Source organism: Aythya marila (genome assembly GCF_965140915.1).
Source record: "Aythya marila genome assembly, chromosome: 27".
In the NCBI taxonomy this organism is placed as follows: Eukaryota; Metazoa; Chordata; class Aves; order Anseriformes; family Anatidae; genus Aythya; species Aythya marila.
Window position 1 is genome coordinate 4,798,290 of NC_139068.1, and position 25,581 is coordinate 4,823,870.

The 25,581-nt window shown below is 40.5% G+C and overlaps 2 protein-coding genes across 9 annotated transcripts; both read right to left on the reverse strand.

The window, feature by feature from the left end:
* Positions 1–44: 44 nt before the first annotated feature.
* On the reverse strand, positions 45–5,491 carry LOC309887886 (semaphorin-4D-like; the record flags this gene model as incomplete). Its single annotated transcript, XM_082779915.1, is given in 8 exon segments — positions 45–151; positions 3,537–3,589; positions 3,833–3,999; positions 4,418–4,492; positions 4,496–4,533; positions 5,011–5,103; positions 5,106–5,232; positions 5,486–5,491. Coding segments are annotated over 8 exon segments (666 nt in total).
* Positions 5,492–7,141: 1,650 nt separating this feature from the next.
* Positions 7,142–25,436, reverse strand: SUGP2 (SURP and G-patch domain containing 2). 8 transcript variants are annotated; one of them, XM_082780322.1, is made up of 11 exons: positions 25,405–25,436; positions 24,171–24,293; positions 21,380–23,032; positions 20,378–20,495; positions 19,278–19,786; positions 19,007–19,118; positions 17,673–18,190; positions 16,670–16,734; positions 15,839–15,975; positions 12,315–12,435; positions 7,501–12,130 (listed from the first exon to the last, which is right to left on the reverse strand). In XM_082780322.1, exons 2-10 carry the CDS (start codon positions 24,283–24,285, stop codon positions 12,315–12,317), a joined length of 3,348 nt encoding a protein of 1,115 aa, XP_082636448.1. In that variant the 5' UTR covers positions 24,286–24,293; positions 25,405–25,436; the 3' UTR covers positions 7,501–12,130. The 8 variants fall into 8 exon arrangements, 7 of the variants coding, with proteins under 7 accessions (XP_082636453.1, XP_082636448.1, XP_082636450.1 ...); XM_082780324.1 differs by lacking the exon at positions 25,405–25,436 and having other exon boundaries at positions 7,501–9,298; positions 24,171–24,408; XM_082780323.1 differs by lacking the exon at positions 25,405–25,436 and having other exon boundaries at positions 7,501–11,260; positions 24,171–24,408.
* Between the last annotated feature and the right edge of the window lie 145 nt (positions 25,437–25,581).

Sequence of the window (25,581 nt, forward strand, 5' to 3'; positions counted from 1 at the left end):
AAGCTCTGTACTGGTAATTTTACAATAAAAGGTAGGAGTAGCATTCAGAATTCAGCAATATTAATACCAGAGTCCAACACCAACAGGATAATCACTAGTGATACCACCGCCACCTCATACTCTGCTTTCAGCTTTTCACCTCCATCCTTTTCTGTAAGGCATTTAAAAGGGAGTTTTAATGAGAGTTGGAATTCCTCACCTCCAGCGTCCGCACTACTGCCCATGTTTGAGGCTGTGGTTTGTTCGCTGCCCATGATTTTAAGTGTAACATCAGACAGGCATATTCCGAGAACACCAAGGTAATTCTCTGCTTGAAATGATGGCAGCAGCTACCAGCACAAGGGATTTTTGGAACCAAGAAAGCTGACCTGGTGTCAGGAGCTGTAGGGGAGGTATTTGTTTTCACAGTGTAGACTCAGAAGTCGTTGCAGGATGCAGGTTGGAGCAGCTGCGGATGGTTGTTCTGAGCTGGCAACTGCACCAACAGCTCCAGGACTACCTTGGCTCTGTCGCACCGCTGAGCGCCAGCAATCCTCTTGCCCCATATTCTCTGTCCTTCCTACGTGCAACATGGGAACCAATGACAAAAGAACTAAAACTGCACCGAAGACACTACCGAAAGTAGGGCACAGTATCTTTCATATCGACCTGTTAACAGAAACTTATCTGCAACTCTTCGAAGCTAATTATTTTACACATTTAAATTAGGGTAATTAGATCAGCAGGAATTGAACTAAAACCAAATGCTGGTAGCCTTGTGAGGATTTTCTGAAATAGGGTTTTGTATTCCATCTGCACTTCCTTCCACTGAGGGAAGCGAGTTAAGTGTCCCCAAAGATAAGAATGGAAATTTTGATCACTTCCTAGATTATTACATATCACCACCCAGTCTGCATCATTAAGCTCCATATAGCCCTTTGCACAGAGGGATTAGGAATAGAGGTAAAGGAACCCTGTAAAGATGTAGACTCACTTTCAAACTACGAGACAAGATGTGCACTTCAGATCTGGTTTCGGCATTGCACTGAAACGCAGCCTGACTGTTTGTGGAATAACAGTTTGCCAGCAGAGATCCAGTCTTCTAATTTTCGTATGTCCATTTCATGCAGTCCTCTTGTCCACACTTTGTGCCCAAGGCTTCACCTTGCTACAAAGGCTGACACACTTTGCACCTTGACATCTGTCCGTAGAAAGTGCAAACATCGGCATGTTGGCAAGTACCGGCAGAAAAGACAGATGAAGGAATCTGTGAATCTGCTCCTTGCAAATTCAACATTCAACAGCTCGCCTCACCTTGGCTCTATGGTATTTGCACATAATAATACACAAGAACCTGTTGTTATAAAGCATTCAGGGAGAACAAAGGCCTCCAGAAAAAAAAAAAAAAAAAGAAAAGAAAAAAAAAAAGAGCCTGAAAGCAGGTGTCTTGCTATGTGTTTGGTGCAGACTTCCACAAGAGGAATCCGTTTCCAAGCAGACTTCTTCCATAGCTATGTCAGAACTGGAAAAAATGAGGTAAGTCTAGAAGAGAATCAGCCTTGTACTTTATGCATGTCTGGCATGAGACAGAGTGAGGCAGCATAGCCTTTGTTCAGGGACTTCAGTAATAGAGAACCCGTGTTATTTTTCTAACCACAAAACATAAGAGAACATTTATTAGAAAATGTAAAAAAAAAAAAAAAGTGTCTCAGAAAAAATGCTCAACTTTCAATGGCCTTTAATAAAAGGAGCTACAGTGTCTGAGTTTTGACCAAAGCTCAGAAATAAATCCGGAACAATGATGCAGTACATAAGTCAGCTCATGGCATTTTCGGACAGGGAAAGATGCATCACAAAGGTCACTTAAAACACATTAGAAAAATAAATGTATGGAAAGCCTTTTGAAAGGTTAAATAAAGGGAAAAGAGAGGAAAATAGAGAAAGAAAAAATACAGAAAGATGACTCAGGAACTTCTAACAAAGCATTAGATCTGACATGAATACTATGGTCAGTGACAAGTAATTTAACCTCATGAAAAATGAGGGTAGTAGCAACCTCTTGGGGCATTGGGAGACTTAATTAGTTGCTATTCGTAGATTAAACACAAAGTCTGAAGGTGAAAAGCACTAAATACTAAGTATTATTAGCTTCTGAAGTATTAATTTATGTAATTGGGCAACTCCAACATTACAAAAAAGTAGATCAGCGTCAATTTTTGAAAGAAATTTATTCTTGTGGTTTTAAGGTGTCAAAAAGGTACCCAAAGAAGGAATTTTGTTTTTAAGCACTACGTGGTAACGCATCTGTGTAATACACAATGCAGCTTGTCATCTCCAACTCCGAGCTTCTGACTCCTACCCAAATTTACATTCCACAGTCCTTAACAGGAAACATCATCTTAACCAAACATCTCTGTGAGCTGCAAGCTCTCCGTAAAACCTGCACTGTGCCGTGCATTGGGGCTGCACTCCTTAAGAAAAGCTCACAAGCGTTTATTCGTTAACAAAAGACATGTCCATTTGTGTGGCTGAACTCTCCTTTTTGCTGCCTGATCCCTCTGTAGCCAATGCTGGACTTCCCAAACAATCTGCACTGGTGGTTTTTGAACTGGTTTCTCTCGTCTTCCAAGGCAGAGATAAATGACCCTTGTAGAAATTCCAAACAAATAAGAAAAGAAGTGCAAAACCAGCCCCCAGGACTTTTAAAACAACCTTCTCTTTTCGGCTGTCCACAGCTTTCTGTTTTGTTGCCTCTTTCAGTAAAGAAGCTGGTACTGAAGACTTAAAACCCTCAGCTCCTGCTTCATTGTACTTGTTTGTTGTGGCATTAATATTTGCCTTCTCTGTATTTTGATGGACATAAAGGGCACAGCAGGCCCCAGTGATAAGGAATTCCTTCCCTTTGGATTTCTCTACTGAGAGACAACCAGAGAATCCAGCCTCATCCATTATCACATTAAATTTTGGTATTCCTCCATCACAGAGGAGGTGTTCAGAGTCCTTCTCCTGAAGTCTGCTCCCATTAAACTTCCACACTACTCTTGCCAGATTCGACAGAGGAACACATTTAAGATGAACATTGTTCTCAGGGGGAAAGACCAATTTTCTCACATTATATTCTGAAATGATGAAGATAATGTTTTTAAGTAAGAACACTGAAAATTTAGTTGAACTTACAAAGCCAGATACATATTTAAATAAATATCAAATTGAACCCACCAGTCTAAAAACAGGTAATGATTTTTTTAGGAGTAAAGACAACGAAATCCCTTTACTAACAGGGAAACCAGTAGCTCCAAATGGGTTACATTTGTGCTTCCCTTAAGAGTTGCAGCCTGAAGTAAAGTATTCTGACTTTGTGGGGGTTTGAGAGCATTAGGTGGTACGAGTCCAGTGTGTTTTTCTCATCTTTCTTAGTTCAAAAGTAATAAACAGCATGATTTTAATTCTGTGGTTTTCAATAACGTAAGAATTCCAGTGACCACACACTGAAAATGTTTTGATATTTTGATTGCATAATGTTAAAATATTCTTTCTTTCAACAAATGCTCACATACCTACGTTAAGGCAGCTGGAAGCATCCCCATATTTCACACTTTGAATTAAATTCCTGGGGGAACACAAAAATAAAAACCAAACAGACACACACACACACACAAACAATAATAATAATAATAATAATAATAATAATAATAATAATAATAATAATAATAATAATAATAAAAGAAAAGAAGTGTTTCAGCTTGTGTGATGCTATTTCTAGGAATCATCCTGATTTTGTGTTGCAGACAGCAAGAGTGCACTTATAAAGCAATCTGACATCAGGTGTGCAGGTGAAACAACAGCACTTTATTTTGTATCACCAGTTTGATTTGCCAGTAGAACACCTTCATTAGGAGACTCAGACCATGCACAGTAAGGATCTCTTGCCAAGATGCAATCCAAGCAGTGCTTGTATCGGTGGCATACAGGAGCTGGCAGCTGGACTACTTGAGATAGGGATCCTACATAGAGCATTCCCTAGAAACACAGGAGGGAGTTCTTGTTTTACGATGTCAGTGAGATCTTAAGCTCCTATTTTCTAGCATGAATTATAATATTTTTAGTATTTATTAAAAAAATCATTAACTAAAAAGCTTATAAGAATAAATGGCAATACAAATTAGAAAAAAACAGCTTTGTAAACAGCATGTAAAATGTCAGAGCTCCTTCCTTATTTTTTTAATGATCATAAAGGCTTGTTTCAGTTATTTTTTGACACACACAAAATTCTACAGATAAGAAGATGTACTGTGCTTCTGATATTAATGAGTATGTGATAGAAGTAGAATTAGGAAGCATTTACAGACTATTTAAAAGTCAGAACAACGCAGAAGAGCAAGGCCTGAGGCAAGCTATTACAGCAGTCACTTTCCATATGCAGGGACAGAAGTTCTACCTTTTTACAAGACAGCTGGAGAAATTGCACAGTCTCAGGTGACAGAAACAGCTGTAGCTCTTCCACAATGAACATTTATCCATCACAAGTGAAAGCTTTATGTAAATATCCGTCATCTACATAAAAAGAAATGTATTTTTAAAGATAAACTTGTTTTAACATTGCATAACGTCGCAGCCTGATATTTCATGATGAAATTAGATGGAGATTTAGAAGACATTCCTAGGCATAAGGAATTTCTGAAATTCTTCAAAGCACTGTTTATTTTTTATTTCAGTAAGGGAGAAGCAATGACTTTTTTTTTTTTTTTTTCTCCAGGAAAAAAGACCTCAAACAATCCCTGAATTTGCAAATATCATTATGTGAAGCCTCCTTTGATATGGAAAATTTCTAAAGAGAGCCTTTTAATGTCCAACAAGCCAAAAACATTTAATCTAACTGGTATGAAAATATTAAACTAGCAAGACAGCATCTGAATGCAAAACTTCAAACACAGCTAATGAATACTTCTACTTTTTTGAAGTCTCCATAAAAATTCTGCTACAAAATACATAAAAATGAAAAGTATCATTTGCTAAAATAAAAACACTTACCTGTTCCTAGAAACATAACATCATATGTTTGTTTATCTAGGCCAGTGACTCTGTCTACTACAATCATGGTGTAATTTGAATTTCTCTTCAGTGCACAAGCCTATTACCGAATGGATTTACAGAATTATCCATTAGAGGGTGATCTCTAACAAACTGCAAGACTTTGTCAGGCAAGTCAGAAGAAGTATTATATCCAATACTCCGGGCAAAATTATCAATGCACTAGAAATAAAAAATAACAAACATGATTACAATTACTGTTACATTTCAGAAAGGTTTATAAAAATGCTGAATTTCCTTCGAGATGTTTAGTTATTTCAACTAAACTTTGAAAGACAAAAATCATTATTTTCCTCACAGTCTACAAACTAGTTAATAACCCCACATTTCTTGCAGAGCATAACTGTAAGGTAGCTTTTCTAAGAAATTGCCTATAATAGAATGTGAAAGCATAAGTTAACATAACATTGGTTACCTTCATTTTTGTAAGACATGGTCAACTGTGCCCCTTTTATAAGATTTTATAGCTATTACTTATATTGATACTAATCAGAACTATATCCTACTCTGATGGCAAGTCCAAGTTATTACCAGCAAACAATGCATTTATTTATTAGCTTTGCACTGAGTTTGTGATTCTCATTTGCAAGCTGAAATGTTTTGGATTTTCAGCAGGGTATCTAAGTATGATTTTACAAAGAGTAAGAACTAGTGGGAGCATTTTGCAGCAGTCAGCTACTTTAAGGGTCTAAGAAAAATCATCGCTACGACTGCTTTCTTCTCTACAATAATTCACCAGTTTCTATATGTATTATAAAGTAATATATGTATACAAATCAACCATGCTATGAAAAAAGAATTTATATTGTATTAAACTAGTTTCAATCAGATACTCTTGCGCCTGAAATTTTGGCAGCACACCTAAAAGAATATGCCCCCCAGCCAACTCAAAGCAAAATTAAAGCTAGGTAGTGTCATCTGCAATTACAGAAACCACGAAGTCAGATTCCACATCTGCTTTCATGAAGGGAATCTCTGTTCTGTTTGCACTTTCATCTGGTGGCAACGCCAACAGCTGAGGAAACTGTTCACATTAGCATAAGCCAAGTCAAATATTGTGTTAAAATAGTTTTAAATTAATAAATCAGGTTGGAAACTTCAAAATACTATTAAATAACTTGTGTTTGACCCTGTACTGTAATCCAGCGTGTGATTCTGCACAGGTATTGCCCATGCCTGTAAGTGCCAAAATGTTTTCTTGGCCACCAGCAGAGGCCTCCTTCGATATGACCGTGCTATTTGGGAACAGACGTTTTCCACACACTTCAGACTTTCCCGTGCCCAGCTTTGCTCACAGCACCTGGGACATCTAGTCCTGGCAGTAAACGACACCAGGCGCTTGTGACCATCCCATCCCATTGTTCTTTCTGTGGAAAAAAACTTAATTCCCAGCCCGGATTCCCATAGCACGTTGCTCCAACCCCTTCCCTGAGGGGCATTGCTGGGCAGCACCTGTGGCGCAGTGGAGCAGAGGTGGCCCAAACCTGAAGGACAGGAGCAGGGCCACCCAGCCACACCACAACCATCGCCCCTCAGGGGATAACCCCAAACCCAGCACCCCACACCGCGACCCCCAGGGCTGGGCACGGACCCCGCTCCCACCCCCCTAAGATGGCCGCAGCGCCTCAGGGAGCGGCGCTCCCATCACAACCCCGCATGCTGTGACCGAGGCCGCTTGGGGTCCCCACACCAGGCGCCGTGAGGGGACTTCAGAGGGAATAGAAGGAAAATCCCACTCCCCGGTGCCTAATGAAGCCCCTCGTTCCCTCTGGCTTTCCTAGCGCATGCTTCTCCAGCACCACGGTGGGGCCAAGGTGTGGAAGTGACTGGTGGCAGGTGGCAGGGACAGTTGCTTTTTATTTCTCTTCTCTCCGTGCCAAATTACACCCAGAACAATATGTCTTCTTTATTATTAGTAGTAGTAGTATTTAGTATTTATTATATAGTATCATATAGTGGTTACACACAGGATTAAATGGTGAGTTTGGGAGGTGCATACACATCACATACGTACACATCTGAGAAGGGATCCACATCCTCGGAACGACTTACGTGTCACTGCCAGCACTGAACAGGAACAGTTATTTCACTGGAGTTTTCTGTATGTGGTGTACACGATAAATCAGAACTGCACCAAACTGCCTTTACCACCCTTCCTCCCACTAACAATGGAAAATAGCCCACAGTAACTGCTGAGGCAAATAAAGCCAGAATTTATGGATTGGGACTTGTCAATTTTCTCTCATTTTAGATTGTTTTTCAAAGTTCTGATTTCCTATCCAACAACAGTTCCAGTTTCTGAAACAGGTCTTGTAAACTGTTGAAAGATAGGAACTTTTGTTAATCCCATGAATGAAATAGTCTGTAACAGACAACTGCCAAAGAGGAAGTTGTTTAAAAATAGGATTTTCTTCCTTTGTATTTGCCGCTTTTCCATTGCTTCATTACCTAGGGGCAGGATAACGAGATATGACTTCCCTCTCAGAGCAAAGTCTTGGCTAGGAAGTGATTTTCAAGGAAATTAGCACAACTTTCTAATGACATGAATTAGGCACCAAAGACTGAAGAGAACACACTGTGTGCTAGCACTTTCTTAAACAGCAGTAACTTTATTGCCCACAGATAATGCAAACATTTTCCACACTTGCTGCAATCCAGCAAGTTACCTACTTAACAAGGTTCACAAAAACTAGTTATTTCCGAAGTACCCTAGTGTTCTTTGAGCATATTCTCATTTCAGGTGTTTATTATTGCTCAAATCTACAGTCTGGTTGTGATTGGCCACTCAGTCATGAGATATGCAGAATGACAGATGGTACAGCACTTCCAGGAGTTCATTTTCAATTAGAAAATATACCTGCTTGTAGGATAGAAAACAATCCAAAATAACAGTATTTGAATTTCTGAGTCCAGACTTTCTTTGGGCACCATACATCAGGATTAACTTTAAAGCAGAACGGAATATCAATAGAAAAAAAATACTGTACATTGATTTTGAGAAGTAACATCTCAGCACAGATTAAGTGTTCATACTAAGGATGCTGTAGTGTTGTCTAAAATAAACAAACAAAAACCAATAAATAGGAAAAATATCACTGATATTACACCAAAGAAAAGCCTTGAAGGCAAAAAAAATCCATATTACTCCAACACAATTACTCCAAACAGTGTATTATTTATTAACTATAGTTCTTTTACTCTGTTAGAGCACCTCCCCCAAAATGGGGATCTCCTTATTTCTCTCCAACGAGAGCAAGCATCCCTTCTTCTAGAACCAGGTCCTTAAATATAATAAATTGTTGAAGGCAAAGGAGGAAAAGGAAGAAAAAGGCATAGCCAGGACTTCAGCTTGTCTAGTAAAGCATGCCACAGCTGTCAGTATAAAAGCAAGGGACAGGACACCTAGCCAGTATCTTTAGCAAAATAAACACTCTCACTTCACCTCTAAATAGAAGGTGGCTGCACAATTGTTAAATTTCATTTTGTTGCAATTTTCCCCCTCATATCCTGTCTTATAAAGGAATTTGAATTTAAAGGCAACAGTAAACCACACACACATACGTAAAGAGAAAGCTTTGCTCTCTTTAAGTCAGTACGTAAAGAAAATCAGAGAGACAACTAATTCCTGGGATATGGGAATAAAAGGTAAAACTCTTGCATTCTGACTGGGGCACCTTGGTTTTGGCATTCCTGTGGAGTAACACTGCTGTGTATGGGTTTAAAGCACTGGAAGCCACATGAAACAGTGACTAAGAAATGATTTAGTGGGTATTCTCAACAGAAACACTTAGCAGCACAGAAACCTTGGGACCTTCCTTCCCTCATATACTATAAAATCCTGCTTTACACTAATGTAACACTGCATAATCTCAATTCCACTTGTTAGTGCCAAAAATGATGCATATCTCTTACAGATGGCCAAATTCACAAGCAAAACATTTAAACCAGAAATTGTTTAGTTCTACATTTATTGCAGATATTAAAAGATTAACAATGCTAACATGTTTACTTACACTAAAAAGAAATGTCAGTTATCCAATAACATAAGCAGCTAATGTTACTAGCTAAGCACTACTGCCAATTTGCACGGAACAGAAACTAGCAAATTGCTCTACAAGATTAATGGAAAAAAAAAAAAAAAAAAACAACCAAAAGACAGTAGACACACCACTGAAGTTAGTTAAAATGTTCACTGAAGCTTGCAGTCTTCATGGAAGAGAGCCTGGAACTAAAATAACAGAAAAGAAGCTAGTAAACTTTAAACAAGGCAATGTATCTGCATAACAAACGTTTCACATGTACACGTATTTAAATTTTCATATCAGAGCTGCCTGCAAAAGCAGGACAAAATATAAGGAAATTCCTTTTGGAAAAGGAGCGTAGGGTCATCTCTTGGTAACACAAGATAAAAGTGGCAAACGGCAACCCACTTTGAGAGCAACACTGGAATCTCAGCACCAATACTGCTCTGCTGATATCTCGTCCAAAATTAAAGTTTGGCACAAGAAAGATAGACCACACTACAGTCATCCAGGGTAGCAGATTAAGATTTTCCCAATGTTCACCTTTATTTTCAAGACAGCATTACACTCTGAATTGCAATCAGAAAGGAAAGTACCATTTTCCAATCTGGACACCAACAGTTTTCCCAGATTGGGTAAGTAGGTGTTTAGCAAACGCACCCCAAATGGTACCGTGCCCAACAAACTCAGGTTAAATCAGAATATCACAGAATGCTGATCTGGGCGAGAGAGTGGATTTCAATCCAAAGTGAAACTGCACTTTGCCTTGTGCCTTTTTGCAAGGAGTGTAACATATAATCAAGACTGCTTCCAAAATGTGAACGTCAAAGAAGAGGTGAACTGGAAGTTTGCAAGGAAATACAAATCATGAACAGAAATACTGGCAGCTTCATCAATGAAACTAAAAGAACAGCTTCTGAGTGGATCTGAGAAATAGCTCAGAAGCCAACAATATTGGTTCCAGATTGTCATTCTAAAACAGGCTGTGACTGATAGATCTCCTTTTCGAAAGGCTCGAGTTTTACATTGCATAACTGCTAAACAGGCACAGGAAAGAAAGAGAGGCAGTGAAGAACAAACCCAAACGGGAACTTAACAGATAAGTGTACACTGCCAAATATGGTAACTGATGAACTTTAAAGTAGCCTGTGGTCCAAAATATTCATGGATTTTAAGTACTTCCAAGTAAAGCCTATGAGAACCCCCTAACCTATCCTTTAATCAAGTTTAATAACCAGATAAACTCATTTGTATTTCTGGCCTTCAGGCTTCAGCTTCTTGCAATGGAAAGGTGAAGACACGTGATGCTCATGGAAAAACAACTACCAGCATGATATTTTTCTATACCTGCCATTATGGTTTTATTTACTGATCATGTGCTTCAAAGCAACTAAAACTGAGTGATCGGAAAATTACACCATGACATGATATTGTTTCTTTTGGTTTCACAGACTCATACTGTAAAGAAAAAAAACAAGCTTGCATTTGTAACTAGAACTGGTTGTTACAGGCAAGAAAAGTTTGTTGCTACAGAATGAAAACGAAGACACTCCCTTTCAACCAGCAGGCTTTTTAATAGAGAGAGTATAATTTTGTTCTTTAAACAGCAGGTACAGGCAAGTTGATAACTGAAGAGCACATTTTCTTGCGTATTTGTCAGTTAGAAACTTGAGATGCTGCCACGTTACTGTGGGGTGCTATTAGTGGTGTACCACAAGCTCTTTGCTCTGCAAGAAGCATGATGCAGGATGAAAACATCAGCACTCAATCCTAGTAAGCAGAACATGCGTCAGCTCAAGATAAACTCTTTAAAGAGAATGTCAGTGAAGTAGGTTTCGGTACTGTAACATTCAAGTGAAGACTTTTGACTTGTTTGAGAAAGGAGTATGCTAAAAAGTGTGATATTACATTCTGTCACTTTCAGTAATCCAGTCACAGATCTCTCTCTTATTGATGTGCTAGCCTGAAAAAGATGAATGATTGGACCTTGTGGTAACACTGCTAAAACTTTCATGTCTTCAGAGCTGCTTCACCAAGAAGTTAGGAATTGCTTTTTGTTGAAGCAGAGTAGATTAATCCAGTCTTCTCTTTCAGTATGTTCTGGAATAGTCCCTCAGAACGTCAAGCTTTTTGTCTTATTTCCTGGGATTTTTTCCAATCAAGAACTTCTGCAAAACAAATGTTTAATAGAAACAGAAATAACTCTCTGAACTGATGGTCTTAAAAAACTGATGCTCCGCTTCTGATTATCTGACTTCCAAGTATCTTCCTTCAGCATTTTCTGCAGACAAATGGATTGCACCTGGTCATGACTTAAAACTTCTTTGAGAAGGAAAGAGATTACTCAAGAATTTGCTGGACAAGAGCTGCAAATTTGTGTAAATCAAAAATTACACATAACATATGTACTGATTGCTTGCTACAATGGAAAACCTTAGCAGCCAAAGTTTTCAAGGAAGAGTTTAGCGTTCTCAGACTCAGATGAACTGAGTTATTCATCCTACACTTATAATATAGAATCCTATATAAAATAAGTACACAGGTAGAGATTCTTCTTGAAATTGGTGTGTAGAGGAAAAGAAACTGCTTTATGCAGACTCCAGAAGTGAATCAGAAGATTAGCCCATCAACAAAATGTAGTAAAATATAAACTGGACTGCCTTGCATTAAGATCTGAATTTCTGAGAAGGTTCTTGGCTTCAGAAAGGAACAGAGCTGAAGCAGGCTAGTCATGTTGCTTTGTAGTAAGCCATCTCATCACAAAACAGGCAAACTTGGCCAAAGAGAGAGGTAAACAGGCACTTCCGAGAACAAAATCAGTTGTTTCTTCCTCAGAAGATGACATCCAAGTTGTTAGCTTGCACAATTAAATACAAGACTAACTTTAACCTTGGAAAATGTTTTAATACATTAGCGTTCAAGTCCACTACTACAGAACAAATTGTTCTTCATACTGGCATACTCTGCTGAAGATCTTTCACACAGCAGCCTTTGCATATCCATGCACTTTCTAGTGAGCGAGTTTCTTTATGTCATACCTAGAAAGTAAGATTTGGGGTAATTCAGCAGTTCAAGGTAGGGCTGGATTTTCTTGAAATGTTAAGGAGCCAGATAAACCCATGGAAACAACCATATTTTCTTGGTAAGGGAAGACTAAAAAAAAAATAATGGTATTTTAATGTTTGCAGGAATTCACAAACCAGACTTGCCCATTGCACATACCTATTTACTTGCTCTTTTCTGCCTGTACATTTGTATCATTCTTTGACGGAAAACATCAAATGCATCTTCTTTATTTTCTTCCCCTGCAACACCCAAGCCCTCCCCTGCAGAGGTAGCACCCCTAGGGAGTAAAATGAATAGTTAGAACACACTGTTTCCGTTACATTTGACAATGTGCAGAAGAGATCTTAACAATACCTTCCAATAGACACAATTCGAGTGGAAAGTACCTCTGCTTCACTTGGGGGGAGGAGGAGAGCAAAGGCTTGGTACCTGACATACCAGATCATCTAGAAAATTATTCCCACCTCCCGTTACACATGCAAACACCCACTAGAAGAAAATGTTCCTACCATATTAAGGGAACAGCATAGATAGAATCATCTAACAGATCAAATTCTTACATGAATTTTTGTATTAACCACTTTATTCATGGCAGATAGGATTCTTTGTTGAAAAGATGGTGAAAATTGCCTCGTTTCTTACAATTCAAAAACTGCAGAAGTCAGAGACATTGAGGAGTAAGTAGGAAACACCACTAACTCTGCAAGAAAGATGAAATTTTTACCAAGGGAACATAATGCTGCTTGCCTGAGATTTCTAGTACCCCAAGCAAGCTAAAGTCTTGCACAACAGACACCATAGACAAAACCTGGAGGTCCTGCCCTTTCAAGAAAAAAAAGTCATTAACTCATCTCTCTTCATCCAAACTTGCCAACAGAAGCAGACGGGCCTCAACTATATCAAAACAGCTTTTTACCCTGGAAGCAGATGGGAGAGGATGACCCACAAGAATGCAGAGACACAAATAATTAACAAAAACATCTCTTTCTCCAGGCTATTCGCATAGGCCATACCCATTACCAAGCTAAGATTAATGAAAACTCTGCCACAGGAATGGAACCCTGTGCCAGCTTTATCCTCCAGGTCAGTTACGTAAGTGTTACCTATTAGAGATTTCATTACATGAAGTAGGAAAAACTTCTCAGATTGCCCCATGTACTGAAATTAATCTGAGGATCTTAGAGAAAAATGGTTCTTATCTAAGTTCTGTAATAACAGGTCCACTTAAGCCAAGTAGGTTGTTGTGCAAGTCTAAAAGAACATTCAAAGGCTCTGAGAAGGAAATTCAACTTTACAGTCCACAGCAGAAATCCTGGATGCTCTTTTTATTTCTGAATGGTACTTGAGTCTGACATTGCAGCTGTATGAACAAGTAAAGTCACATTTTAAATTACATTTAGAAGTAAAGCACCTAAAAGATCCTCTTGATTTCTTGATCTAATGAAGGCCTATTGTTCCCACATGGAGTTATATGCTCCCTGCATTTAAGGCCTTCCCAAAAAGAATTTGACAGCTTACAGAATACTAAATACCTTACATATACACACTCTTAAAACACTTATTTGAACTTTTTTTTTTAAGAGCATGAATTCTTTGAAGCAGACACCTCATTTGCTGCTTCCATTACATAATGGCTGCTTCATACTTCCAATTAGAAAGAACACTTTTTTTTTTGCTGATGGTTACACTATAGTTCCTCTTCTAGGCTACTTTCAGAATAAAGAGACTAATCAAAGACATAAGATAATTACTCACTGTAATGTCTATTCCACAACAGTGTTCTGCCTTTAAGTGGGTGTGTTTTGGTTTTTTTGTTTGTTTTGGTTTTAGGATGCCTCTTGAACTATAGAATTGGCCAGACCCCTAGCTGTGACAATTAAAATTCTCAAGACAGGGAAGAGCAACACAAGGCTAACATCAAAGTCCCTTTAAAATGTTCAGAGTCATCATTTCCTTGAGGAGTCACCACCCAATTTGTAAATCTTTTACAATAACAAATTAAAATACTAGTTGCTCTTGCAACCTTTCAAAGGCAAACCATAATTTTTCCAATAAAAACTAGCCTCAGGTTCCACTAACAACTGATGTGCTTCCATGTATCAATTTTAGATACCAGCATTATATAATGATCAAGATAAACTCTATGCTGGGATTGGAGTGGCTATGATTATTAATCCTTCCCGTTTTGCTCAGAGGAGATAAGACAGCACATGGACTTTTAAACAAGTCATCAGTAGAAGAGCTAGGAGGAGAAATGGGGAGGAAAGTGTAGAGGCTACAGGTTGCTAGGTGAAAAAAACAAACAAAACAGCACTGTATCAAAGCAACAAACAAGGGAATGCAAAATGTTAACTTGCACTGGTTTCATTCTCACTGAGATTGTTGTATTGTCCACAGAATGACTTTGGCTGGAAAGTAAAGAGAGGTAGACACCGTGAAAACAGTCAGATATGGACTTACCTCTTTGTTACAGAAAAAGTAACCAAGTTTTTGTAAGGGGTACAGAAAGCAGACCTTCACTACTTTGGAAAAACAGTATTTTCACATACTAAAAATGCAGTTCTTAAACACAGCCAGAAACTTTTAGAATGTGAGGGACTAACTGTCAGATGAGCTACAATTAGCCTACGATTAACTGTGCAGCAAGACTTGTGCTTTAGAAATTAAATAAAATTACTATTATCTTTGCTCCCAACAAGTTCTGAAGTTAAGAACCCGAGGTTCTAACATTTGTGATCACCAGACAGCCATAGGAGAGGTGCACTGCTCTGTCATTGTCCATTTGCTGCAGATAAAAGATCAATGGAAAATAAAGTAATGGCCACGAGACCACAGGGAGCCGTTAAGAAGAAAGGAAAACAAACAACTGGAAGTATGCCACCAATTAAAATGACCAATACTGTGAAAAGCATGAAAAGAAAATAGAAATCCCTGCAGAACCCAGAATGTTAATGCACAAACTATATGCATGGACTTGAAAGCTTAGCAGATGGGCTTAGATAGAAATAAATTGATTCTGCCTCCTTATTCAGTCAGGGAGTTGAAGGAGATATTATCCGTTCTCTGTGCTGGCAGCAGTGGACACTGGATACAGCAACTTTAAAAGACAAAACGAAGATTCAAAAACAAAACTACGCTTAAAAGGAAAAAACACACTTACCTTGCAGATGCACTTACCTCTTTCAGCATGCAGTGGAATGCATTACGTATTTACAGTGAAAATATTTTTGTTGCCTACATCTAGGGAGTACTGTTTATAATATTCCTAAAATCTATTTATGTGTTATGTATGTACCTAGCATGGCAGCAAGGAGATTCCCAAGATAATACTAGGTGTAAAAAAAATAGATAAATACACCAAACAAAACACCTCCTGAATAACAGAGGCACCCAGGGATCTTTAGAAGTGTCCACACCCTGCAGCATTCACACTGCAGCCTTCAGTGATGTCAAATTGCACAGCAAGGAACAGCCACCTTCCAGACCACACTTTGCCCAGCCTGGCCAGAAAAACGCGTGGAGTCTCCACGCTCAACTTTGCTGAGGCCAGAGGCAACATCAAGAAGGAAACAAAACACGGAACTGGCCACATCAAGGTGGGTTAGATTAAAATAGTTGCTACCAGAATCCCAGCCTTTTCCACAGCTGTCAGATTTCTGCATTTTGTTCCCATTACATACACTTTTACAGGCTCTCTGATTCCTTTTCCTCGTGTACCCAGGCCATGTCCTTCTTGCCAGCCCATCTTCTGAAGCATCTGGAAACCTACATTCCTGTTTGTCAGTTTCTTGTGTGAGAATTCTAAATCTTTTGGTTTCTGTGGGGAGGAAAAAAATTTTAAAAAGATTTTGTTGTTTGTATAGAAGAAGATAATATATTAAAAATTAATCCCCCAAAAAAGCGTATAAACTAATTGTCTTTAAGATTCTGGAAATGCAAAATTATGTTTTAAGCAGCACTTCCTGTAGCCACACAAAAAAAGTATGATAATAAACATCTGTATTGCTAGTTTACCAAAAAATATATATATATATTTATATATATTTTGGGTTCAGAATCTGTTTAATTACATTATTAAAATAGAGTACACTTTCATATTTTAAATGGTAGTTATGTTTTTTGTTTTTTGTTTTTTTTTTTTTATTAACAACCACTAAATGATCTAATGACTGAATCCATACTACAAATACAGCAGCAGGCAAATGGTATTTCACTAAATGTTCTAAAAAAATTACATTTTCCAGACAGCAATGCACTTCTTTCTGTCTTTTAAGAAAAAAAAAAGGTTAACACACAGCTATTCAATAGTGCTTTAATCATAGAATATTTAATTTTGACAGAGGTAGTTACAAGATAACAGGAGTCATGGCTCTCTTCAGATTTAGTCTTTTTGAGAACCAGGCTTTTACGATTTTAATTTGAATTTTTGACAATAACACAGTTTCAGAGGCTATTTCTTATAAAGACAGTTGATTCTCAGAATGCAATGGCAAACCAGAAGAGTTCTTTACCTTCTTCTTCTTTGTAACTGGGCAACCACGAGGCCTATCATAAGCTATTCTGACAGGTTCGTGCACTGCAAGTCAAATCAAAGACAAGAATCAGCTGTAAAGAAAACCAATTTTAATACAGAATTCAAAAAGTACATGCTCAAGTGGAACTCTAACTCAATGCCTTGGCCTAAGGCCAGAATCATCAAGAAAGATCAGAATGAAAAAAAAAACACCACCCAACAACAACAACAAAGAGTCAGACAACTCCCCTCTGCCCCCCAAACTACATAAAAAAAAAAAAGGAGAATCAAGTGCATTCATGCATAGAGTTTGGGATATATCTTGCCAGCAATACACTGATGGATGATAAGGACTTTAGGCCTTCCTTTTCCATGAGCTTCTGTAATACTCTGACAGAAAATTCAGACTGGACCTATATGGGGTTATTGTATATCATTTTCATATCACAAATGACAGCCTTCACCAATAAATATCATTACACAGAGAAAACACATTTGTTAAAGCAACTGCAGAGCATATATGATCAGCTTTAAGCTACTTATCTCTCAACTTTCATGATATCATGACCCACCTCTCTGCTGTGGCTGTATTGACAAAATTTAGCAGGCCAATCCAAAGTCTAAATATATTTATAGAGTTGTCAGATACTCAAAATGTGTTCAGTGCTATACTTAGGCCTGTTAAACCTGTCATACACTGATGAACTGAAACCTGCAAAAATTACTACTGTGGGTTTTTTAAGCCCCAGAAAAAAGGTAAAATTCACATACATTAGAGGTGAGGAATGATCTTTTATGCAGCTAATCTCAAATAACCAAGTTTGCTATTATGCCACAATACAAAAAAAAAGTCACGCCATTTATTCAGAACTTCCTTTTCCATCTCAAGTGAACATTGCATTAATTTTTGTTAATCTTTCAGCCAATAACAATTGGTAACAAAGTACATAAAACACACAAATTCTGTACTGATATGCACAAAACTTACTTGAAGCACTCACCTTTTGGTTCTTCTATGAGGCATATCCTTTTAGAGGCAGGAATCATACCGACTTTCAGAGACTTGCTGCTGATTCGTTTACGGGGAAATAGGGTACCAGGAGCAGGAGTTGATGCCTGTGTTGACAGATTTGGTATAGCACCATCAGATGATGTAGCTAGCTGCTTTTCACCTGTTGAAATTTCCTCTCCTGTCTTGGAAATCAACTCTTCAGCAAGGTTTTCCGCACTTCTACCTGCTGAGATATCATCCTCTTCTCCCTCCTCTGCTTGCTCCATTTCTTCCAAAGGTCGAGAAATATCCTCCTCAAACTCAGCTTCCTCCTCATTGTCTTCCTCCTCTTCTTCTTCATCTTCCTCCTCCTCCTCTTCTGAAATATCCAAGTTTCTCTCTTCAGGTTTAGCATTTTCCCCAGCATCGGTTGCTTCTGGCACAGCACTGAAGTTGATAGATGGACATAACTCATAGACCTTCATGCGGTAAAACTTGAAAGCAGAACTGCTTCGATCCTGTAGAAACCTGAACAAAAATTAGAGTGAAAACTAATATCAGTAAGATTTTCTTATCTACAAGCAATATACTACAAATAAATCTCTTATTAGCTTTTTGAATAGTCATTCAAGATGTTTTTGAAGAACTGTAGGATTCCCCTACAACATGTGCTAAGTACAGCAGTCATTCTCCTTAGCTCTTAAGAGGTGTGGTTCCCAAATTGCATTGTGAAGAATTTAGTACAATTATCTTCATTATGCAGATGGACAAACTAAGACAAAAAGCTAGCTCTAGATCACCCAGAAGGCAAACAGCAGACCCCAGAAGAGAATTCAGGCCTTCCAAATTTCAGTTATGTGGTGTATGTAGAAATAGATTTATTGATTCTGAGGGAGACAGAAAAAACAACAGGGCTCCAATTTTGTTGGCACAGTACAACTAGAAGTGAAAGATCTGTGCTAATTTATGCTGGGGCACATAGGCCATTGTAATCAAAGCCTCATTTAAAAGAAAAAATAAAAAAGATTGAAAACACTTTTGGCAGAACACTTATTTCAAGATGCAAGCTGACTACTTAGGATACAAAAGAAAAAGAATAAATATTTTAGTATACGTGCATTTTGGAGAAATGATTTTCTTTCTTAGTTATTTTGGACATTTACCATTAATAGAGGTGCTGAACAGGACAAGAGGAAGTATTGCTCAAAATCCTCCATCCCTAAACATATCAAATAAAAGCATGCGTGTCAAAAAAATAATAAAAGGAAATCTCACTTTAAAAATCGTTTAGCTAGATTTTGATTTTTCTTACTGGTCAGACAGATAAACGTGTAGGTTACTCACCACAGATCTGGGTTATCTGCACTGTTGTCTATGCTGAACTGCTCAATTTCTGGTCCTACCTGAGCAACAAACTTGGCAAGCTTCTCAGCAGTTTCCATCGTTTTAGCATCCACTGCAGAAAACAGAACACTCCTTATCTACAGAGCCATACAAAACCTACATCGCTGGAAGGTCAGCACAGTTTAGAACTATCTACTTTCACAAAACAAATGATGATTAGAATTTCCAGTTTAATTTGCAGTTTAAAATCTAATGCTGAACTGTCACTTACCATCAGGAAACTGAGAGGGCAATGGTAGGAAAAGTTCAGATGGTGCCAATAAATCCTCAGAATCCGCCTTTTCTTCTGCTGGCAGAGGGGCCTCTGAACTGGTGGCACATTGCAAAGATGAGGTTGCGTCAAGAGAAGAATTCTTCTCAGATGTGTTGGCTTCTGACATAGAAGGCTTTGATTCGACTGAACTCTGAAGATGCTTGTCCTGATGTTTCAGCATTGTGCCAGCTGAAAGCACAGTCTGTGTTCCTATGGTTGCTCTCCTCACCTTCCTTCCTCGAATTCCATGTTGTGCTATAATTCCCAGCCTTTTCCTTTTAAATAGCCTTCTCTTAATACTTGCAACTTTCCTGGCATACAACATAGCTCTGACTGATTCTGTTGCAGCTTCTTCTAGTGTTCTACCCTCACCACCTGCCTCTTTTCCCAATGATGTCCGTCTCTGCACCTCTGATAACTTCAGCCTGTAGTACTTGTATTCTAGACTATCTTCATCAGACAAGAACCTAAATAAAAAGAAAATTATACACATAAAACAAAGCCTAAACCTGAAAGCCTAAGAGGCAACTTCATTCTGAAAGCAACAAGTAAATATAACGTATGCCAAGCAAATAAATGATGGAAGGTTTTGACATAAATCTGTTGGCTTGTAATTAATCAGCTATGCTGCAATTCACACATGGAGCGATACTGTCATATTAAAAGATTATTACACTTGGAAGCATCTCAGCTTTCATTTTCCAACATTACTTGTAGAACGCTAGGAAGTCTGAAACGTTACTATATATTTATTTTAACCGCATTCGTTTAATATTTTCACCTTGTAAATGTAAATCATTTTGAGTATCTTGAACTTGGATTGACATACAGTCATTCTTGACAGATCAAAAGGAATGAGGTCTACTACACAAAACAGGAACAAGAGGACAATTTCCAGGGACATTAGGAAGCACACGGATTTTCAAATAATCTAGTTAAATATACAACAGGCTTTGATCTTACACCCGTTGAATAAAATAGTGAATTTAATGAAATATAATCCAAATACCTTCAGGAGAGCAAAGCAGTAGCAGGGCATACTGTTCAAACACACCTACCAGTATTCAGGACTGTTCTTTTGAGCATTTCTCTCTTTGGCAGACAAGGTTCCCGAAACAATGCTGTTCACTAGCTGTTCAATTGTCTCTACAATTTTCCGATCAGCTCGCTGGGGGACTGTAGGAAGAAATAAAATGCAGCCATTGAGTTATTTTCATCGTCAGGGTATGAATACATCACCTTTGTTATTCTTTGGCATATTGACGTTTGCGATTTTTCAATGTATTGGCACAAAAAATGCCCTCTCTTGGTACTGAAGGAAATTAAGGAGAATTAACAAAATAAGTCCATTCGAGCACTACTCTGAAAGGGGTAAGTTGCAAATTATTAGTCACTTGGTGTCTGTGTTGCAAGACCTTGCTGCAAAAGTATCCTAAGTTCAATTAGGGAAGAGCAGATGAGTACAGTCATGGCTAGGAATGCTTTAGACAGGATGAACTGGCCTAAGACAGCAGGGAAAATGGCATTCCTATAGATTTTATGTAAACAACTTAAAAATATGGGCCTGCATCTGATAAAACTGGTAATGGTAACGTCTCGGACTCTGCTTATATGCCAATATTTATTCTGTAACATAGCCAGCTGCAGGTGTGGTCATGGCCTATCTGGAAGATGTGATGTTAAGAGGATAGGGCAGCTGAGGCAGGCAAATTGTGCCAGCTGAAAGCACAGTCTGTGTCCCTAGGTTGCTCTCCTCACCTTCCTTCCTCAAATTCCATGTTGTGCAATAATGCACGAGGTGAAAATCCTTGAGCTGAAACATTCACACACATGGGAGAGGGCAGGAAGGGGATGTACTTTCATCTGTACAGCCTGGCACAGAACTGGAAGTGATAGCTACAGCAGACAAAATTACCTGCCTCAGCACTGCTAGGGATTTACATGGAGTTCCCAGAATTTGGAATTCCTGACCTAGTAAAGCCATAAAAGATACGAGATGAAGCAGTAGTGACAAATAAAGCAATTATGTACTGCAAGGCATTCTACAGCCGTTCACTCACTTGTAACTTGAGTGTCAGGAGGGGGTTTTTGAAGCTGTACTGTGGACTCTGCTTCAGCTTTTTTCATCTGAATTGGATATCCACTTTTCTCTAACCAAGCCTTCAAGTTTTCAATGTACTCTCTTCCAAACAACGTGGAATCATCGAAATTGGGGAATAGCGTCGGTGCTGGAGCCATTTCCTGGAGCCCTACAGCTTCAAGTATTTTCTCTTGCCTGAAAACAGATGCTAACGCGAAGGTCTGACCCAGAAGTGCTAAAGACTTACGACAAAGAGAAACAGTGGTCTCAAAAGCACTTGCCATTACTCTGGGGTTACCAAAACCACTGGTCTTAATGCTTAACTCGTAAGCATTGCAGGCCATGAGCAGAGGTGTAACACCTTTTAGCAGGCGGTCTTGTAGCCTCATTATATATTTATCAAAAGGTTTTATTATTTCAAAGAAGCAGTTCTTTGTTTTCACAGCACCCTTGTCCAACAGCATATTTAAAAATTCATTGTCCACCTTGGGAGTTTTCAAAGCAGCATGTTGTAAACTCTTGATAGTGTAGAAACAGTAATCTCTGTGTTCTGGCTTGAGGGAGCATTTGAACGAAGCAAGCATTTTCGCACAGGTTTCTGTCTCCAGCTCAAAGAGAGCTCCGAAGAGCCGGGAAAATTCCGCATCGTTTTTTATGGCGTGAAATCCAGCCCACTTTATGATTTGTATTCCAAATGTTGAGAAAATGTCAGACTTGTCCACAAGATCAAAATTGAGATTTCTAAAAACGTGTGCAGGCTTCGGAAGCCTGAGAATAGGTCTCTGGGCTGTTAGGGCTGGCCTTTGAATAGGGCGCTGGAGAGGCACCGGCCTCAGGTTAGGGCGTTCAGCAATTTCTGGCAGTTGATCAGGTTGCACAGCTGGCTTCTGCTCAGGGCCTGACTGCAGTTTTTTCGTGTTCCACTTCTTTAGGGGAGCTTTGATATCTCCTTTGAATATTTTTGTTTTAGCAGCGCCCCTCGCAATACGTTTTCCTCGCAGAACTCTGCCCCTGCCAATGTTGCCCCTCCGCACCGGGGGTCGGAACTCGCTGTCAGACTGAATCCCAAACTCCACCTCGTACTCCTGGCTTTCCATGTTGCCATACTCCTCTTCCATGAGTCCCGGCGATCTAAAATCACCTAAAATATCCGCAGAACTAAAGTCAGCTTCATGCGCTCCAGTGGATTCCCAAGCGTCGGGATGCCCGTAGTCCTGGTCGTGAGAAGCCAGGTTCCCAAACTCCCTGTCGTGAGCTGCGGGGTGCCCGTACTCCTGATCGTGAGAGGCTGGGTGCCCGTACTCCCGGTCGTGAGATGCTGGGCGCCCATACTCCCGGTCATGCGTAGCCGGGCGCCCGTACTCTCGGTCACGAGCTGCTGGGCGGCCAAATTCCCGTTCTCGAGATGCTGGGTGGCCAAACTCCCGGTCACGAGTCACCGGGCGGCCGTACTGTTCGTGGTAATAGTTCTCTTTCCTAATGAGAGGGCTCGCAGCTCTGTAAGATGGTCCTGGGAAGTCATCTCTAGGGTCTTCACTCCATTCATCGTGGGGATGGTGCTGGGCATTGTCGTATCGTCCATCATCGTGGAAATTGTCTTCGTATCTTGGTCTTGGGACAGGCCTTGAATGAGCTGCAATGATAAAAACATAAATACGCTGATGCACTGAAGTAGTCTTAGGAAAAAAAAAATATAATAGGCACATTTAGACGCTTGCAGAGTCAATGTACCAAAACTTTTGAAGAACAGTGTGCATCCCAAACTTTAGGATAGCCCTGTTTGCTTTTCTATATCCATTGAACATCTCATAATATGTAAAAAGCAACAAATGACCCAAAATGCCTATGTGTACATTGCAAAACAATTTATTAAATCCTCTTCTGCTCTTGTTAAAGCTGAAATAGAAGTTCTGCTAGAAAGCCTCTTTTCTACTCGATCACAACTTTCTCAGTCTAGGAAGATTCCAATATTGTGTGAATAATGCTTCTACTGAGACCTCTCTAGTGTAAAAAAATCAGAAGCTCTGTTCTCACTCCGAATGCCAGGATTCCGCAGCTGAACAGAAGATATTTTCTACAAATTCATATGCAATCATCTGAGATAACACTGCAGTCAGAAATACTAGAATTTCCTGTACGGTATCCAGGAATCCCAAATCTGGAACTTAAATTCAGAAGGCAAAAGATTAAGTATTTAAAAGAAGTAATTCCTTTGAAGCTAAGACAACTTAAAGAAAACAGATCTCGTTTTAAAACACCCAGCTTTGTATGAATGTAATCCATGTTATTTATCTAGACATTTTAAATATGAAATTTGGGAGACAAAAGAACTTGCAGATGTTTTGTATGCATTCCCTAAATTAAAATCCCACTTTTAGTTTTTTTTTTTTTCTCTAAAAATAACACAAAATACAAAGATTCAAAAGCCTCAAATGCACTCTTACATTTATTTAACTTATCAGACATCAACAGAATTCCACCCTGCAGTGATGTCTCTGGAGACCGCCCTGAAATTGGACCCACTCTCAGATGCAGCCCAAACAGAATTCCTTTGTTTAAAATTCGGGTTTTGCCTGGAATTTGCACTCCACATTAAAATAGCGTTAGCCATACCAAGCCATTAGCCTCTAAAACGAAAATGGATGTGGAAAAACACCAGCACGAGTCCACGTTTCAGGCAAATACGCCTAAGCAGCAGCCAAGAAATCGAAGAGAGCTATCGCCACGGCAGCCGCTGTAATCCACGGCACGTCATGCCTGGGTTCCTTTACCTTTAAAATGATGGATTGTGTCGTCTATAGCGTCAGTCCGCTCCATGCGATACCTCTTAACTTTGTCCTGCACCACAGCATCAAACGTCTCCCGTGTGATCCGCCGAGAGGCCATTTTTCCCCCTGTAGCAAAACAGCACAATGCGGTCCCTGACCGGGGCACGGCCGCCGGAGAGATCCTCCCGCTGCCGGCACATTCCGGGCGCCCACTGGGTTCAGCCAAGGCGGATTCCCGAGAGTGCCTGGTGGTGGCAGCTCCTCCCTCAGTCCCCCCCTCAACCCTCTCAGCTCTCCCCTCAGCCCTATTAGCTCCCCCTCAGCCTCCTCTGCTTCCCCTCACGCCCCCCCATCCCTCAGCTCCCCCTCATCCCTCTTAGCTCCCCTCAGCCCCCTCATCTTCCCCTCAGCCCCCTCCTCAGCACCCTTTCTCAGCCCCCTTATCTTCCTCCTCAGCCTGTCTTCAGCTGCCTCATCTTCCCCTCAGCCCCTTCATCTTCCTCCTCAGTCCCCTCATCTTCCTCCTCAGCCCCCTCATCTTCCTCCTCAGCCCCCTCATCTTCCTCCTCAGCCCCCTCATCTTCCCGTCAACCCTTTCTCAGCCCCTCACGTTCCCTCTCAGCCCCCCATCTTCCCCCTCAGTCCCTTATCTTCCCCCTCAGCCCCTCTTTAGCTCCCTCATCTTCCCCTCAGCCCCCTCAGCTCCCTTCTCAACCCCTCTTCAGCCCCTTCATCTTCCCCCTCAGCCCCTCTTTAGCTCCCTCATCTTCCTCATCAGCCCCCTCATCTTCCCGTCAACCCCTTCTCAGCCCCCCATGTTCCCCTAAAACCCCTCATCTTCCCCCTCAGCCCCTTCATCTTCCTCACATCTCCCCTTCTCAGCCCCCTTATCTTCCCCCTCAGCCCCTCTTCAGCCCCCTCATCTTCCCCCTCAGCCCCCCATCTTCTCCCTTAACACCCCCCACCTTCCCCCTCAGCCCCTTCATCTTCCTCTCATCTCCCCTTCATCTTCCCCCTCAGCCCCTCTTCAGCTCCCTCACCTTCCCCCCAGCCCCCTCATCATCCCCTCAGCCCTTTCTCAGCCCCCTCAGCCCCTTCTCAGCCCCCTCAGCCCTTTCTCAGCCCCCCCCATCTCCCCTCAGCCCCCTCCCATCCCCCCCGCGCCCAACCTGAGGCGAAGCCCGGCGTGAGGGGGGCAACACCCGCAACCACCACCACCACCTCCCGCCCTCCTCACCCCTCAGCGGGCCCCCCCCGGGCCCTGGCAGCCCGCCGCCCCTCTCGGAGGCCCCGTGAGGAGGGGAGGCCCCGCCCCGCCCCGCGGACCCGCCCCGCCGGGCCCCGGCCCTGCCCTCACCGAGGCGGCGGCGCCCCCCGCCCGGCCCCGCACCCCCCCCCCCCTCTCCCGGGAGCC